Raw genomic sequence first — 18,238 nt, forward strand, 5'->3', positions numbered from 1 at the left:
TTAACGATCTTTCTAAACCGACATTTTTTTATTCATGGCAAAATTATTTCAATTAATTTTAATTAAATGCTAAAATTAGTCGCTAAAGGGGCGATGAGGGGGGGGATGAGGGGGGAAATGATGCTGCCCTCAGAAGGATTGTTGGAAGGATGAATGGGAATGTGACTGGGCGGGATTGTAGACGGTATCCGTTGGTAATTGCCCCACGTGACTCAGGGGTGCAGCGTAGGAGTCAAAACCACGGAAAATACTTCCTTCTGTATCCCTAGCTTCGAGAACCTTGAGCGGTGCAGCACGTACACTGTAATCAGAGGATGTGTCGATGTGATTAAAGAGCCCTGCATACATATTCCTACCAAAATTGTACCCAGAATGCTGAATTTCATGATGTTGCGCCACCGTTGGTACATCCTGGAGTGCAGAGAATTTCGGCTTGATGTACACATACCCATTTCCGTGATCATTAAACAACCCCCGAGCAACGTCGTCATAGTAGAGCTTCCTCTCAGACGGATCATTGAAGTAGTATCCACGTGCAGGGATTATCTGGATGTCCGTGGCCCTGTCATTTGCATGAGAAGAGAATCTACTGCTGAAGCTGGTTGCCTGTGGAACAGTTGCAGCTTGGGGTACTTGATAGAGAGTTGATTGGTAAACCCTTGATGTAGCTGGAGCAATATGAGTGGTTGTTGTGGAGTACCCAGATGTAAGGGGTAGAGCTGGTGAATCAAAACGCGTTGGGAATTGAATTCTCTGCGGGAACACGGCACTTCCTTCCTTCGCCGAATCCTGAACTTCCTGCTTTCGTGGAACAAGCCCCAATTTCTTCAGTTCTCTCTCCTTAATCTCTACCGGAGAGAGTGGAAGGGAGAAGTATTTCGATGGAGTATTTGACAATTTGGGCGTATTCCCAAAATCATCATCATCATCACCAAATCGGATGTCCAGCTTTGGCTCTGTCGTTGGTTGCTCGACAGAAGGAATCCGCGATGTAACAACAGTTGTTGTAGCTGGTGTCTGTGTTGGAATTGATACCCTGGGTGGTGTTGTGACCTGTGGAACAGAAGTTTCTTTAGTTGAGGTTTCACGGGGAGATTCAGAGATCTCTCGAGTTGTGGCTGTTTGTGGAGTCGTTTTAGTCTGCCTCTTTGTGGGTCGTTTTGTCACCATTGTAGGATTTGTCGAATAAGTTGAAGGCGTTGAGGAAGAAGTTAAGATTTTTGTGGAAGTCTCTTTAGGAGAAGCTTCAACAGTCTCCCTAGAAGCCTCAAAAATTTCTCTGGTAGTCGTAGTCGTGGTTGTTTGTGGCGTGGTGCTCGTAATGGTTTGCCGTTTAGTGGTAGTCTTTGTTCTTAGAACCCTAGCACGAGCTGAGGGTGCTCTTGTAAAGCCTACGGGTACAGTGGGGGTCGTAAAAGCAGGGCTATGCTGAGACACATAGAGGAATTGCCTCATACGATTCCTCAAGCGTCTAGCATAATCCTTACTATCTCTCGGAGACACTGTGGTGGTCATATTCACAAAAGTCGACGTAGTTTGCGTCTGAAATCCTCGAGGGAGGATTTGAGTAGTCATTTTCGTCCTGTACAACCTTGTATTACTTGTCTCAATAACTCTAGGAGTTGTGGTAGAAGTCGTCGTGGTGGAACTTTTTGTGGTAGAAGTTGTCGTTGTACTCATTGTGGTACGAGAGGAAGTTGTTTGGGGAATTTCTTCAGAAGTCAGTGGGATTGTCTCAGTTGTGGGAATTTCTTGAGATTGAGTTGATTGAGATGAATTGTCATTACTGAAAAACCCACCCATTTGAGCCATCATCACGTCAAAGTCCACCAACTCATCATTCACTTCTTTAGCTTGGATTTCATCATCAGCAATCGTCGTGGTAACAAATGTCGTTGATTCTTCCGGAATTAACTCCAATTGCCGGGAATTATCTTCTCTGGGTGGCAATAAATCTAAAATAAGCTGAGGAATAATATTCTTTGTGGATAGCCCAACTTGATCAATTGAATTCCCAGTTACATCATTCTTCTCCAGGGATTCCGTCACAGAAATCTCCTCAGGAACTAGAGTAGTCTCCACATCGGGATATTCAGTGGCTTCTGTGGCAATTTCTGTGCCTGAAGGATCTCTTTCTGTAGTAATTTCTTGGAGATTCTCCTCAGTGTGAGAATCTTTCAGTATTTTTAAATTAATTTCTGCCTCAAATGGAGGAAGTAAATCCAAGAATGGAATTTTTATTTCAGGTACATCAGGAAGATTTGTCGTGAAAATTTCTTGAATCTCTTCTGTTGTAGTTTTTATGGAAGATTCAGTCGTGGAAGCCACAGAGGCACTCAAAGTTTCTTCCAAAGGAGGAGGTAAATCTGTTAGAGGTTCTTCCACCAATTCTGTTCTATTAACTTCAGAAATTCTTGAATTAATTGTCTCAAACGGAGGCAACAGATCCCTAAAAGGTACTTCATGTGAAATCGTGGTTTGATTTATCTTATCTTCCATTTCTGTTTTGTTAACTTCAGAAAATCTGGAATTAATTGTCTCAAGGGGAGGAAGGAGATCTGTGAAAGGTGCGTCAGGTGCAACTGTAGGCAAAGCATCTTCTGATTTATTTTTTATTACTTCAGGAATTCTGGGATTTATTACCCTAAGAGGAGGAACCAAATCTCTAACCAATTCTGGAACTCTCTCTTCAGTTTTCTGCAATGGTTCTGTTGAAACTTCAATCTCTTCAGTCGTTACCAAGGAATTGCTTGAATTAGACGTTCTGGAATTATTTTCTTCAAAAGGAGGAAGTAAATCCCTTGCTAGTTCCGGGATTCTCTCTTCAGTTTCTCTCAATTCTTCTGTTGTACTTTCAACATTAATTATCATCGTAGAGGATGAATTTGATGGCACAAAATCATTGGGATTAAAAGGAGGCAAGAGATCTCTGGGTAACTCTGGAATATCGATTCCTTTTCCTATTAGATCCGCAGCTTCAGTTGACGCTCCTGGTTCATTTGTAGCTTCAGGAATTTCCGTTGCAGGCTCTTTAATCTCAATGGTCGTTGTCTTTGGTATGTCCTCTGTACTTGTTCCCAATTCAGTAGTTGTCGTATCGTCTGGTACAAAAATGCTCAATGGTGTGCTTTGATCTGTTTCTAATGTCTTTGTGCTTTTCTCAAAGGGAGGAAGTAAGTCCGTGGCAAGGAATGGTATGTCCGGTCTCAAGAAGGGCTCAGAAACTATGGGAAGTTGGGAATTCAGGAATGGAGGAAGGAGATCAAGGGCAGGAACTCTGAGGGCCAGGGTTCCATTTAGTGTGGATAAATGGTCAGTTCGTGCTAAATTCTCTTGGCTACTCACGTCCCTATTTTTCACACTATGTCCTTCGTGCAACTTCTCGAGATTATCTTCGGGAAATAGTCCGTAATCTGTCTCGTCTAGCGTCTGTGTGGCGTGCAATACTCAGGTTGTTAGTCAGTTGGTCAATTACTTTTTTTTTTGCAATGTTTGAATACTTACCAAATTTCCGGGGAAAGAGGGGAATTTTTGGGTACTTCCTGTGCTACCCACATGGTTGATTTGATGAGAAACTATTGGTGCGGATGGCTGTTGTTGTTGTGGCGGTGCCGGTGGAACGTAGGTGTTCTGTACTGGAGCATGTGGCGGAATGTAAGTGTTGGGAACTGAAGGACGAGGTGGCAAATAAATTGCATTAGACTTGATGTCTGATCCTGAGAATTTTGTTCCTCCTGGCTGAACATTGCTGCCCAATCCAATAAGATTCCCAGATCCCGAAAAAATAGCATTGAATTTTCCATGGAAGGGTTGGGAGCTTAATTTAGAATGGCCATCTGGAAGAATTTTTATAATAAAATCAATAAATTATTCATTTATAATTTAACTAAAAGTTTTACCAGAACTGAATGAAGGTCCTTTTGACACGCTAGATGCGCTGGATTGATGAAAGTCGAGATTGTGGCTGATTATGTTCGATTTGGAGAGATCAAATCCAGATCCGGGTTCCGTTGAAAGCTCCCCGAGATTTGAAACATAAATCTTCTGATGTGTTTGGTGGCTGCCAAAATTCGTGGCTGATGACGATGAATCTCCGAATCCCTGGCCAAATGACACACCACCAGAACTAGCGCCCAAAGCAGCACCAAAATTCGTGCTTCCGGAAGATCCTCCACTACCCTGAAGAAAGGCAGATGAGGAGCCACTCTGACTACTTAACGATGGAGACTGCATGACAAAGTTCTGCATGTATCGCACCATTGTCATCATTTGATCATGACTCTCAATCCTCTTGCCCAGCTGCTCATTCTTAAAGTACAACGAAGGACTCTCATTGCAATTAACGTTGTAGTGCCAATCGCAGACAAAGTGTCGCTGATTGAAGAGTGTGCCATTAGGGCAGAGGAAAGCGAATCCGTGACCAGTTGTATCCGTATTGGCACAAACACGGAATACCTGGCATCTCGTCTCCGTGTCTGCGTAGTAGCCTGTGCAAAAGAGATACGATGGGAATCAGGTGAGTAAGGCGGGGGTGGATTAAATAAAAAAATAATAATATACAAAACATTTTAAAATGGAATTCCGGATGTTGGGCTAAAAATAGATTTTGCATTAGCATAGAGCATAATTCGATAAGTTATTATGAGCCGAAAAAAGATGAACCAAAGAGAGAAACCTGTTCTGGCGCAACAACTTTCAAGCTGTCTGGGCTGGAGAATTTTATGCTTTCAAAGCTTCTCGCAAAATTGCGCAATTTTGCATAAATTTCCGTAGAATCCGGCAAGAAAATGAGCTTTATGCGAAGCTTTTGTTCAAAGATTTTTTTTTGCTTAATTATTTCTTATCAAATTGTTTCTTCGTTAAAACAACAAAAGATCAACTTTTTTTTATGTTTATCACATCAATCAATGTCTTCGCAACATAATGAGTTGTGACAAAAAGATGAGTTTTTGATAAAGCGGTTTTGTGATAGTCGGTTGAAGAAATAACCTTCAGTAGCCCCTATAAAAGACACCAATTAAATCCAAAATTCCTGAGAGCCCAAAATGAAGTCCTCCTTGCGGTAGCTACCAAAGCAACCAAACTTCCTCAATCGCAAAGAATAAATTTTTTTAACGTAAAAAGTAAAAGGTTTCTTGTAAACCCTGACGCGGTTTTTCTCGCTTTTATCGAAACATTCCAAATATTTCACACAAAACTGGTCCATCATCCAACAAAGTCGCGATGATCCTCTCATAGACGACAGAGATCAAGACAGATAGATGGGACAACCGAGAAGATCGCGCAATTTACGTCGGGGCAATAAAAAATAATTCTCAACATATAAAAAAAATTTTTGATTAATAAAATGGAATTTAATTAAATTACAGCTCTATTAGAAAACAATAACGCGCTCGCGGGTCCGTTAGAGATTTATTTGTAGAAGAAAAGAGTCGCCGTTTTTTGCTAATCTTGTTCCGGGATTGACAAATAAATCTTCTCAGGTGGTCAGAACTTACCGTCGTGTCTACCTGCGCAGGTAAAACTTGTTGCTGGTGGATGGCTGTAGATTGGATAGTCGATGTTTGGTTCACCCCGGATGGCATTCCTCAGGAGACTATAAATGAAATTTACAAAAGATTTATCAATAAAGTGGGATCACCGTGATATTTTTCAACACATCCATAAATAAAGAGAAAATATTTTATTTTTTTGCGTAAAACACACGTCAGACTTGCCTTATGTGGTCGTAAAATTGATTATTGATACCATTTGGGGTGAGGTGGCTCACATCAGCAGTAGCAGGTGAAAATGTGTGCAGGATAAGCAGGAATAATCCTGGAAAAAAGGATTTTTGCGTTTAAAGAATTTTAATTTATCGTTCGTTTGAGGATTCTAAACTTTAAATTCTAAAAATTCTTAACGACAAATATAGGTATTAATTGTACCTTAATTTTATCAGTTTTTGACCTAAACTTTTAAATTAAAAATAATCTCAATTTCATTCTTGTCCGATACACTAGTCTGTATAAGGAACTTAATAAATTGTTATTAAATATTATTCTTAATCTTTATGGTATTTTTCGCTTTCTTCTGCATTATGTCGTAACTCAAAACTTGTCTCTCAAAGTTCATTCCTTTTTGCAAAAAAAAAATTAAGCAATACTGCCTCAGGAAAATGTATAAAAAAAATCCCGTAAAGTCATTAAGAATTTCCAATAAATTCCTTTACTATATTCTACGAACATTACCCCACTAAACATAAAACCATTATTTATCTTAATGATTCTTTTATTTTTACTGCGCTATATACAAATAAATCTCACAGTTGATATCATAAATATTTTGTAAGATAGCACCGTTAGAAGAAATTAGTTTTACTTTAATATTCATTCCCGTAAAACTAAGATTCTAACCATGTGACCCATTCAACCCGATTTTTACAACATCTTGATTCTCTTTGCGAAATTCCCATTTTATTGGCCATTCAGCGTTGAAAAGAGCCATTCGCATTCGACATTAAAAGATGTGGAATCAGTTAGAAGAAGCAAAAAATCCGCTTCCTTCGGTCTTTTGAATGGTATTGATGAATGTCTCTCAATTTTGCTAAAGTTTACCTCGTTAATTACCATCTCGCGGAATGGCATTACCAAATAATTAATAATGTTTTATTTGTATAAAGACAAATGGCAAGAAAAAGTCTTCCATTGATGACTGTGTTGTGTGCAGAAATTCTTCCTAATTTGCAACATCATCGCGCGCGTGGTGTGAAAAAAAAACAGCCACGGTACACACATCTTGAGGTATCTTTAACCCTGACCTGACGCAATGTCGGAAGTGACTATCGCAGTTCAATGAGGAAAAGGTATATAAGTCTTTTACGATCGACAGTCACTCAAAATACAGTTTTTGAGCGCGCGTTGGTGCTTAAAGCCAAACTTTGAAGCTGTTCACCTTTACCTGGTGAAACGATTTTTTTTTCACTTCTTCTTCTCCCAAACATCTCACGCGCGCTCTTTTACTGGACCACAAAGATCTTTTGTAACCGTCGCGGAGATTTTTTTTCAACAAATCCAAAATGATGTATTGGGCACAAAAAAAAGGTTGATATCTCGATCTCAAAGCTTGTCCACAGATGGTGCAATTTATTTATGTACATTTCCATTCTTGCTAATGCATTCATAGTGTCTCATCAAATTTTATCCATATAGCTATCATTTTTATTAATATTTTTCGCAAACATTTCGCAATTTGGATCGTCTTCAGAGAGAGAGGAGAGATTGTGAGGCAGTTTTTTTGCAAATTGGTTCCCAGGCTGCAAAAAAATTTAAATTATATTTCTCGTTAAAATTTATTGGCTATTTCGGGAATCATCCGGTTCTTTTCTTAAAAGAGAAGCTCGTGCAAGAATCTGCAGTCATCATTTCTCATCAAGAATTCACGCAAAAGGTTAACGATTTTTGCTGTAAGAACCATCACACGTGTGTGAGGAAGAAAAATGACCGGGAATTCCCCATTTCGCCCTCTGGGAGAAACCTGTCTGCAAATATTTTATGAAAGATGCTTCTGTGCCTTTCCCCCATAATGAGTCACACCCATATTTATACTTACACGAGAATAAACCTCTTATGCATCAGTTAAGAACTTCTGTTCAACGTCTGAGACAATTTTATGGGTAATTTATCATTAAAGTTTCCCTCCTGTTTAACAAATTGCTCACTAAAGCTCATTTAAATAAATTCTTTTCTCAATTTTTGGGAAAGTCTCCACTAAATACTTAAACACCGTGGGGTTTTTAGTGCGGAGGCTGGGTAAGGCTAATATTTGGAAACCGAAGAAGATCATTAGAAAGCACGTGGAGTTTTTTTGCGCATACTTTCATCTTCAAATTGTTTCAAATTAATACACTCAGAAAATTTTTTTAGCAACAATTATGACTACCACACACGCAATACTAAAAGAAGATATTCTGCCACGTATTTTTCCCATAAAAGATTGCATTGTAGCATAAATGTCATGTTAGTGTGTTGTTAATTAGGTCATAAATAATTTTAAATTATTTTTTTCTCTCTTCGTATAAAATGCGTGTTTGCCAAATATTTCATAACGAAAAGAATTATCATAATTCCCATATTAAAATTTAATGACAATTTGAGAGGTGTTTAAGTCAAGGTCAGTTATTTAGTTTTAATTTTTTTTATTTGCTTGAAATGTTTTGTTTTTCTTTTATAATTTGAAAATTTAATTTTTTGCAAATGTATTCTGTTGCAAATTTTAATTAACGTTGTCAAAGAAATAGAGTACAAGTTTATAATAATGGGAAATCCTTGTTGATGAGCTCAAAAACCCAAAGAAAATCCCATTACTCCGTACCAAAGACAGAAAAAAGATTTATGAACTATTTCATAATTTCTTAAATAATTTTTAACAAAATCTATTTAACAATAAATTGTTTATAAAGATAGTTGATATAATTGTCTGTTTAAATTAATTTTGCATTAAAGCTCCACCCTATAAATGAGCTGCAGCCAATGAAAACGCTTTGTCAGAGTTTATCAGCCAATCATAGAGCTCTTCTTTGAAACACTATTTTTTCTTCTTATTTCATTATATTTGATACATTAGATTTTTTTCTCTGAGTGTAATAGATTCTTCTTCATTATTTTATTGCAAAAAAAATCCTTCAACCTGACAAACAAGGGAGCACACACGCGGCACACGCAATCAATTTGAAAGCGATTTATAAAATGTAAAACAATGAAAAATTAATGTGCGTCATATTGGAGCCTTTCCAGTGTATACTGTACAATCTCCCTTGTGAGTGATCATCCTAAAAATCGCGAGTCAAAGGTGATCGTTAAATTGAGTGGCGTTGTAACGCAATAAATTGAAAAGATGGATTGTGTCGAAAATGGAATTTTAATCTCGCATCTTTCGATGTTCTGATCTCACCGAATTTAACCAATTGTCCCTCATTGAATTTATTAGATATTTTATTGATTGTCTCCCCCACAAGTCCATTCGTCAAATTATAGAAAGACGAGGTAAATTGTCGCTTCGCTCCAATTTTCCTCGCCCCGCTTCGCGGGGGGTTTTGCGCTTCAAAAAATTGTGATGATTTATAAGTATGATTGGGCACACCTATCAATCCCAAAGAAAAATTTGCAAAGAGAAGAAATCATTTTCATACAACATTTCCGGCGCCAAATTCAAAAATTCGCAAAAACTGCATGAGAGTTATATGGGGGCTACCTGAAGGGGGGCTTTGGGGGGAAAATGGATACGGCCACTCGAAACCGCCTGTTATAAGGAGCCTCTGTGCCAAATTTCATCGCGATCGGTCAAACGGTGTAGATTTGTATAGCCGAACACGACGGAAGATTACCAACAAACAGACCTTTCTTTATTATATAGATATCTCCATAAAAAAAAAATTCAATAGAACCCGGGTGGAAGAGAACGAGCGCGCGCACAGTCTTTGATGATGACCCGCGAATGGAGACAAATCTGCCCAATTTAGTTGGACACGAGAAGATGAAATGAAATGTGAAAAATGAACAAGAAAAATCTAAAATTCAGAAACCCGGAATTCTCCTCTAAGCAGAAAATGTCCATGAATTAATTAATGTGATTAGAACATTGATGTCATCTCATGCCAATGATGCGAAAAGAAAATAAATTGGATGGTAAATCTGCAACACAAAAGGTGAATAAACTAAATGGGATATTTTATGTCGCCGATGAGGGAATGTACATTTATTAATTTTTATAAATAGGCAACACGGAAAAGAATTCCCCACGTGCTTTGGCAGTTTTAGCACATCAATAATTCCCATTCGCCCCTTTTTTGTTGATCTTTCAAGAAATTGTCGTTTTGTTTGACTTTGAAAATGCAAAGACAGCAAAAATCACTCGTTGCTGATCCCCCTTTATAGTGATCGTGACTTCTTTTTGACACCCAAAACTTTCTATTTCGATTGATTTTCCATTTAATAACACATCTTTTATGATCATCTCTATTAGCCATTCAGACATCATCATCGTCTTGTTTTAGCATTTTTTCAACGGTGATATTTGCATACCTACCATGATGGTGGTAAAAGAGACAAAAAGAATTATAAATTCAACTTTTTTGTGAAGGTCGTTGGTGTTTGTATCTCTATCATGGAAGATGCGATCACAAAATTTCCTTTCGATTGCATCGCGAATGCGGGAAAAAAGTGACAAATTCCTTTACGCAATGCCCACATTCTTGTGGTGTGGATGTGGTGAAGAAGATGACACACATCTACACCAATTATTGGCGCCAAGCACAGCTGCGATCGCTGATCTTTTACTTCACTATTATTTTTCATAAAATAATCCTTCACTTGAAATCTTCATTAGCAATCGATAAATATTTTGCTTTTGGCTATTGTGGGTGTTTCCGTGTTTTGCCATTTCAGGCGATGAAAAAAACATACATTTTAGTTAGCAATACTCCGCGAGAGAAGATCACTGGCTGATCGTACTGATCAAATACCAATTTTCACTCCAAATAAACGCGCGAAGAGTGTGCCTGATCTCCGGAACTCATCGATCCGAAACACTTATTCTTTACAATATTTTCTTAATAAAAAAAATTCAGTACTCGGAATCTTTGTGGAGAGAAATATTTATGTTAAATTTATGCAAAAGTTATAAAGCAATAAAATTCATGAAATTCGTCTTTGGCATTTTCAAAACACACACTATCACCATCCTTTATGAGTTGTTTAGAGATGTAATAATTGGCGTCGCATCTTCAAGTTCAATAGCGTTGGAGGGAAAACCTGGCCTGTCTCTCCATTTGGCTATTTGTCACAAATCAATTTCACTTTTCGGCTTTTTTTCTTCAATCTTAGCCTCATGTCTGCCTTTTTATCATCACCTTCACTCTCAATCAGAGTTGAAGATATTGAAGATTTGAGCATAGCTGATTGTTCTCTTCTATTGTGAATTATAGATTTTTATTTATTATGCAATCGTTATTAGAGTTTTACTAAACGATCTATTAGCTTAAACAGGATGTAACATTACGCCTAAAGTGAAACAGATAATATCTATTTAAAACTTTTCTTGTTAGAACTTGAAGAATTACCAGTTTTCCACGTTTTCATATATTTTCATTAGAGATAATGTGCTATATTAGTTTTGATAAATTACATTAAATAATAATATTATTGCATAGGGGAGGATGGTCTGAATCCGACCTTTTGCGCTTGACTTTACCTTTTTCTGATAAAAATAAAATGACGCAATAAGAAACTATTAAAATTGAAAAAGGAAAAGAACATTTCTTTGCTTATAAAATTCTAATTCGTTAAGATCGTTTTTAGATTATCTTTCAGTCTTATTTACTTTCTTTAAATTAATATCATTATTTTCTAGATTTATTTATGCCAAAGATTTTTCTTATAGAAGATTTTGACTCAATTTTGTGTCTAAATCCTGAATTAAAAATAAAATGAACGAAACGAACGATTTTTTTTGTAAATCCTAATTTCCTAATCCATAAAAAACAGAGCTTTTTTGTCAGAATAAGAATTGATAGCCCTAAAATACTCCCAGAAGTAGTACTAAAATCATTTCATCTTTCTATACACAACTCTGGCTTAATGTGAAAGACCCAGAAAAAAGAAATATATTTAACTTGCAAAAAACTCCAAATTAATTCAAGTCGACAAGATGAATGTGGAAATAAAATTAATTGCAAGTGGATAAAAGATTAACTGCAGCTTAATCATGAATATTTTATGTGATGTAAGATGGTGTGTACTGAGCGCTTCTTTTAATCCACATTCTTTGCACCTCTTCCCTTTCATTTGGTGTGATTGTTGAATTAAACACGTTTCACATTAGAAATAAAAATAAAACTACCAATTTTAATGAAATTATTTGTTTTTAGGAAAGACTTGGCACACACAAAATATATATACCAACAAGAAGTCACCAAAGTACCGCAATGCTCTTTGATTTTTTCACCTTGAAATTTTTGGTTGTTTTTCTTCCCTCTCTCTCTCGAATTTTGGGAAAATATATTGATCACATAGCAAATAATGTCACTAAAACAATTGATAGATATCTATTAAACTATGTGTTTGTGTACTCACCATACGCCGAGATTATCCACATTTTTGCAAAGATGATTTATAACACTGGCCAGGCAATTTCTGTGCTGTATGTGTCCTTTTTTTTGCACGAAGTAAGAAAACCTGAAGATTCACAGAAAAATCAATTTGCATGAGATGATCACTTTTTTAAGGCGCAATCATAAAATTCTTTTGTGATTTAAACATATGTATGAATTACAACATATATTGTCAACGAGTCTTCACATGCTGAAGTGATTCAATGACAACAAATATTTACTTAAGAGTAATAGAAAATAGCCACTGATCGGTAGCTTTTGTATACATTAAAAGAAAATATCCGATTAAATGAAGGCAAAGCTAAAAATTCCTCATACATAAAAAAAAGAAACTAAATAATGTGATGATGATCACACTTTTTGGCAAATTTATATTTTTGAATGAAAACGATGAGCCACGAAAAAAAATGTAAAGTGAAATTTTTTTTTGATTATTTCTCAAAATGATCGCGAAAAGCTTTCACAGAAAAATTTTTCGTGCACTATACACATAATTTTTCCACGCGGGATTGAACGCTAATTTATCCGCAATTATCGCTACTACAGTCTAAGTGGACATAAAGATTTTTCAACAAACTTTTCTTGAGGATCCAAGACGATGCGAAAATTTTTGTGATCTTCACCCGTTCAGGTGGTATTGCAGACTGATCGTTGCGGCGCGATCGCACAAGTTGTTTATTTTTTGACCACCTCTCCGCACAAGTGTCCACCAAGAAGGCAATATCGGATCTTCTGCCCAGTCCAGACCACATTCACTCCGGGCGAGACGCGCGCTCTTGAAAACCCGCCAAACTTCCCTGCCTCACTCACTAACAAACCGATCACGATGAGTAATTGAGTGATCGTTCCATGAAAAACCCGTGTATGCGTTGATGCTTGATATTTCAAGTGTCTATGACGACATTTCATTACCATTGCACTTTTTAGCATAACACACACTCCATCATCATAAATTCATACTTAATAGTGCTTTATTTTACTCACAATTTTCGCAATTTTTCCAATGATTTTCCATACGATCGTTACTTTTTCCCCATGGGCCATGATCATACTTCATAAATCTTCAACGATTTTTTTCAAATTAAATTTAATGAAAGAATCAATGTAATTGCAACATAAAGTACATATGGTAAAGATGATCTTGCTAGCATCGAGCTAGCATTATGCGTGCTTGATTTAAGGTCAATGTATTGCTATCTATAATTATGTGTGTCATTCGCCTTCCCCAATATTCAACTCATTAAGTCCCCCCTAAATCATCACGAGGGGCACTTTTGGCGAAAAACGCGCTAATTTCTCACACATTCCGCAATCATAAAAATCTCTTTTTCCCACCTTATAAAAATCAATCTTCCAGAGAACGTTGATGCTGAAGCCATCGAGAAAATCAATGCCTAATTCTAACCTAATATAATTGAATACATCCGCAATTTATTCGTTAGAGATGATTTTGCAAGAAGGAAGAAAAGGCTTTGACCTCCAACAAAATAAGAATTTTATTGTGATCAGTTTCCAATGAAAATGTAGACAACATGTGAATTCTCTACCGTTTCAACATATTGGAGCTGTATAAAATTAATTAGAAGCGCAGAGAATGCTTTACAAAAAAAAATCTTTTGCAACACATTTTCAAATGATGGAGGGAGGAAATAAAATATGGTCCAAAGTCAGAGATTTTTTTATTTAAATTTAAACGAGGTAAATTGTCGCTTCGCTCCAATTTTCCTCGCCCCGCATCGCGGGGGGTTTTGCGCTTCGCGCAAATTTTAGAGAGAAAAGAATTGTATTGATTTATACGTAGATTGGGGTTACTCATCAACCCCAAAAAAATTGCAAAGAGAAGAAATCATTTTCATACAACATTTCGGGCGCCAAATTCAAAAATTCGCAAAAAATACATGAGAGTTATATGGGGGCTACATGAAGGGGGGCTTTGGGGGGAAAAATGAATACGGCCACTCGAAAGCGCCTGATATAAGGGGCCTCTGTACCAAATTTCATCACGATCGGTTAAACGGTGTAGATTTGTATAGCTGTACAGACACAAAGATTACCAACAAACAGACCTTTCTTTATTATATAGATGGAGAGCACTCATCGAACACAAAAGGAAAAATTTTGCAAAGAGAAGAAATCATTTTCATACAACATTTCGGGCGCCAAATTCAAAAATTCGCAAAAACTGTATGAGAGTTATATGGGGGCTACCCGAAGGGGGGCTTTGGGGGGAAAATGGATACGGCCACTCGAAAGCGTCTGATATAAGGAGCATCTGTACCAAATTTCATCACGATCGGTCAAACGGTGTAGATTTGTATAGCTGTACAGACACAAAGATTACCAACAAACAGACCTTTCTTTATTATATAGATGGAGAGCACTCATCGAACACAAAAGGAAAAATTTTGCAAAGAGAAGAAATCATTTTCATACAACATTTCGGGCGCCAAATTCAAAAATTCGCAAAAACTGTATGAGAGTTATATGGGGGCTACCCGAAGGGGGGCTTTGGGGGGAAAATGGATACGGCCACTCGAAAGCGCCTGATATAAGGAGCATCTGTACCAAATTTCATCACGATCGGTTAAACGGTGTAGATTTGTATAGCTGTACAGACACAAAGATTACCAACAAACAGACCTTTCTTTATTATATAGATGGAGAGCACTCATCGAACACAAAAGGAAAAATTTTGCAAAGAGAAGAAATCATTTTCATACAACATTTCGGGCGCCAAATTCAAAAATTCGCGAAAAATGCATGAGAGTTATATGGGGGCTACCTGAAGGGGGGCTTTGGGGGGAAAATGGATACGGCCACTCGAAAGCGCCTGATATAAGGAGCCTCTGTACCAAATTTCATCACGATCGGTCAAACGGTGTAGATTTGTATAGCTGTACAGACACGAAGATTACCAACAAACAGACCTTTCTTTATTATATAGATGGAGAGCACTCATCGAACACAAAAGGAAAAATTTTGCAAAGAGAAGAAATCATTTTCATACAACATTTCGGGCGCCAAATTCAAAAATTCGCGAAAAATGCATGAGAGTTATATGGGGGCTACCTGAAGGGGGGCTTTGGGGGGAAAATGGATACGGCCACTCGAAAGCGCCTGATATAAGGAGCCTCTGTACCAAATTTCATCACGATCGGTCAAACGGTGTAGATTTGTATAGCTGTACAGACACGAAGATTACCAACAAACAGACCTTTCTTTATTATATAGATTATTTCTTGCAAACTTGAAAGAATAAAATTGTCAAGTGAATAAAATTAAATCTAATAAATAAAATAATTAGACAAGAAAAATCTTTGAAATCTCACGCTGTGAATGAGAATTTAATTAAAATTCTTTTGCAAAATCTTCTGATAGCTATAAGAAGTAGAATTAATCAGCTGAATTTTATGAGATTGATTTATTTATTTTCACGAAGATTTGATAAGACATTTTCTACTTCAATGTATTTTCTCTAAGCATTGAAAGGAAAATAATTATTTAGCCCTCTCCACGAAATGAAACATTTTCCTCATCCAAATAAAAGAAGTTTTGACCCATTTTTTGGTCAAAAATTTATTTTGTTCTATACTTTAGATAAATAAGAACATTTTTTTAAAAAAGATTTCAGCCATGATTTTATCAAAGAAAGATAATAAAAATTAATTTTGTGAAAACATCGAAGGAAATCAAGAAAATAAATTTTCTCAAACAAATATAAGCTAATAAATTAGCCAAAATAAACACAAACAGCAACAAACTATTCATGTTTGATGATGTTCGTAATGACCCTGGTAATGACTAACTATTGGTTAAATTGGAGAAACCGATGATTAGTGAATTAAAGAGATATCTCAGTTAGTTTTTCAAGCGCAGTGTAATAATTAGCCCCATTTTCCTCTATGTTTTATTTCCTATTTTCTTACTGTAACCCGGATATACCCTGATTTTTGACGAATCCTTAAAAAATAATTTAAAATTTTTATCAAGTTTAGAAAAATCTCTAAATATAATTTTCCACGAAGATAGTGCTAAAGATCATTAGTAAAGAGAATTTTCCGCCCTGCATTTTCCTCATTGTACTCTTTGGGAAAGATATATTTGAGCTTTTTTTTCTAAATCTTCTCCCTTTTCTTCCCTAAAATAAGCAAATCCTGGATAATATTGTTTAGTTCTTAAACTAATAACTTGAAATTCATTTATCGTTAATTCCATTCTAAAGAGTTTTATGATCTTCCTTCTTGCACATCTCATGGAAATTTTTGTTATGAATTTTACTGTGAGGAAATTACCAGAAATTACCGTAATAATAAAAACCCCAGCACAGCAGCGAATTGATGTTGCTAATTTTTAAGGAATTACCGGGAAATTCATGTCTCTGAATGTGTGACTAACATTTATAATCTGGCTTTGAGACTCAATCCAGGTGAATATGCCCAAAAATGTTTCTCAGAAATTTAAAAATTTAATTTTGTAATACCTCTGATATAATTAAGTGCAGCATAAAATTATATCATGTCTACAAAAATATTTGTGAGTGGAACATAAAAGTGCATAAAGACCTCTAAAATAATTAATTATCCTCCCCTTCCGGCGAGATATTTTCTGACGATCACCATGGAGAGAGAGAGAAAAGACAATGATTTTGAAGAAAGAAATAACATTAAGCGAGTTAAATGATTTTGTGAATAAATTTGAATATTTGCCACGTGAAATAACATTAGAAACGAGATCTGTGCGGGCAAATGGCAAATTGAGATTTTATGTTTTTCGCTGGCAATTCTCGCTAGAAGATGCGATGCCATGAAATTATCGCAGCAATTAAATTAAATAGAATTAAGGTGTGCTTATCACTTTCGTGTTCGTCTTTATTGCCCGACAATTTATGGGATTTTAATTGACTACCATGGATCATTTCTTGGCGCTCCGCACCGGCAACGTGTCACGCTGAATTCCGCAATCCACATCAGCGAACGACTTGCTGATAAAAAGGAATTTTTTCGCGCCTTTTATGCTGCTTGCACAAAATTATTGTAAATCAAATGATAGTTATCTCTTGACATCAATTTTGCCCCTCGATAGGTGATCAATAAATTTGTAGACAAAATAATTATATAGACAATTTTCATCATCACCAAACGGAGGCGTTTCATTATTGGGAAATTTCGACAAAAAAAAATTAGTTGTTAAAATGTGGGATGATCTTGTGCGCTACAAATCGCCCAACTAACGAGATTGATTTGAAGTTCTACTCGTGATTATTATTTTTTTGTACAATGCACAATAAGAAGCGATCGGATGTGAGAAAAAGTCAAGGAAAGTGAATGATACCGAGAGCGAGTCCCTCAAAATTCTGTGAAGCCTCCAAATTGCTTCTAACCGCCAAAATGCAAAAGATCATCTTTCATTCGCTCTAATTGGCATATTAAATTTATCATTTACACCTCTCGTGGGATATTGATGGTGCAAAAAGTATGTGATTAATGCTAATTTCTTGGCTTGTTCTTGTCGTTTTTTTTATGTTGCGCGTATGATGAGTAATGGGGCGATTCTGTAGTGATGAAGAATTTGTCTCATTGCAAGATTCTTGCCTCGGTTGTGAACGAGGAATTTAATTGAGCTTTAAATCATTCTGACCTGCTTCTCACATTCTTCGCAATTTCCTCCGGATTTTTTTGCTTCTGATGTGAAATTTATAATTTTCCTAATTTTTCCTTAAAGATTTGGAGGATATGTTTTAGGAGGAAAATCGCTCATTAAATTAAAAAGAACTTAAGTAAATTATTAATCTTATTAAGATTATTTTAATTATTTATTAAAGTTAGAGTTTAAAGTTTTGTTTGATTAATAAAAAAAATATTTTGATCTGAATTTTCAGTTTTCTCGGATATTCATGAAAAATTGGCAGATAAATTAGAACAAAGCGTTTGTTGATCATTTACATCACAACCAGATGTAATTCTGATGCAAAGTTGTTTTAAACATAGTGTAAAAAAGGTTTTAAAAAATATTTTTTCCAAATAATTTCTTCTCTGGGCCGTTAAAAGAACTTTTTTTAAAATTTTTCCGATATTTTTTCATTTTGTTCTT

The 18,238-nt window shown here is 36.2% G+C and overlaps 3 protein-coding genes across 3 annotated transcripts in view; 2 read left to right on the forward strand and 1 right to left on the reverse strand.

The window, feature by feature from the left end:
* LOC129787458 (fork head domain-containing protein FD4-like) overlaps positions 1 to 18,238 on the forward strand; it is a 416,355-nt gene that overhangs the window by 177,457 nt on the left and 220,660 nt on the right. The gene's annotated exons all lie outside the window — the stretch shown is intronic.
* Positions 10 to 12,929, reverse strand: LOC129787417 (uncharacterized). The gene is made up of 8 exons (XM_055822984.1): positions 12,726 to 12,929; positions 12,111 to 12,212; positions 5,718 to 5,817; positions 5,499 to 5,596; positions 3,900 to 4,487; positions 3,505 to 3,836; positions 368 to 1,053; positions 10 to 301 (listed from the first exon to the last, which is right to left on the reverse strand). Exons 2-8 carry the CDS (start codon positions 12,130 to 12,132, stop codon positions 130 to 132), a joined length of 1,998 nt encoding a protein of 665 aa, XP_055678959.1. The 5' UTR covers positions 12,133 to 12,212; positions 12,726 to 12,929; the 3' UTR covers positions 10 to 129.
* Positions 16,317 to 18,238, forward strand: part of LOC129787473 (HIG1 domain family member 1A, mitochondrial-like) — a 170,434-nt gene continuing 168,512 nt past the window's right edge. Inside the window, exon 1 of the mRNA XM_055823080.1 lies at positions 16,317 to 16,326. The gene's annotated coding sequence lies outside the window, so the exon portion shown is untranslated. The remainder of the gene's footprint in view (positions 16,327 to 18,238) is intronic.

This window comes from Lutzomyia longipalpis, chromosome 1 (genome assembly GCF_024334085.1).
Source record: "Lutzomyia longipalpis isolate SR_M1_2022 chromosome 1, ASM2433408v1".
NCBI classification, from domain to species: Eukaryota; Metazoa; Arthropoda; class Insecta; order Diptera; family Psychodidae; genus Lutzomyia; species Lutzomyia longipalpis.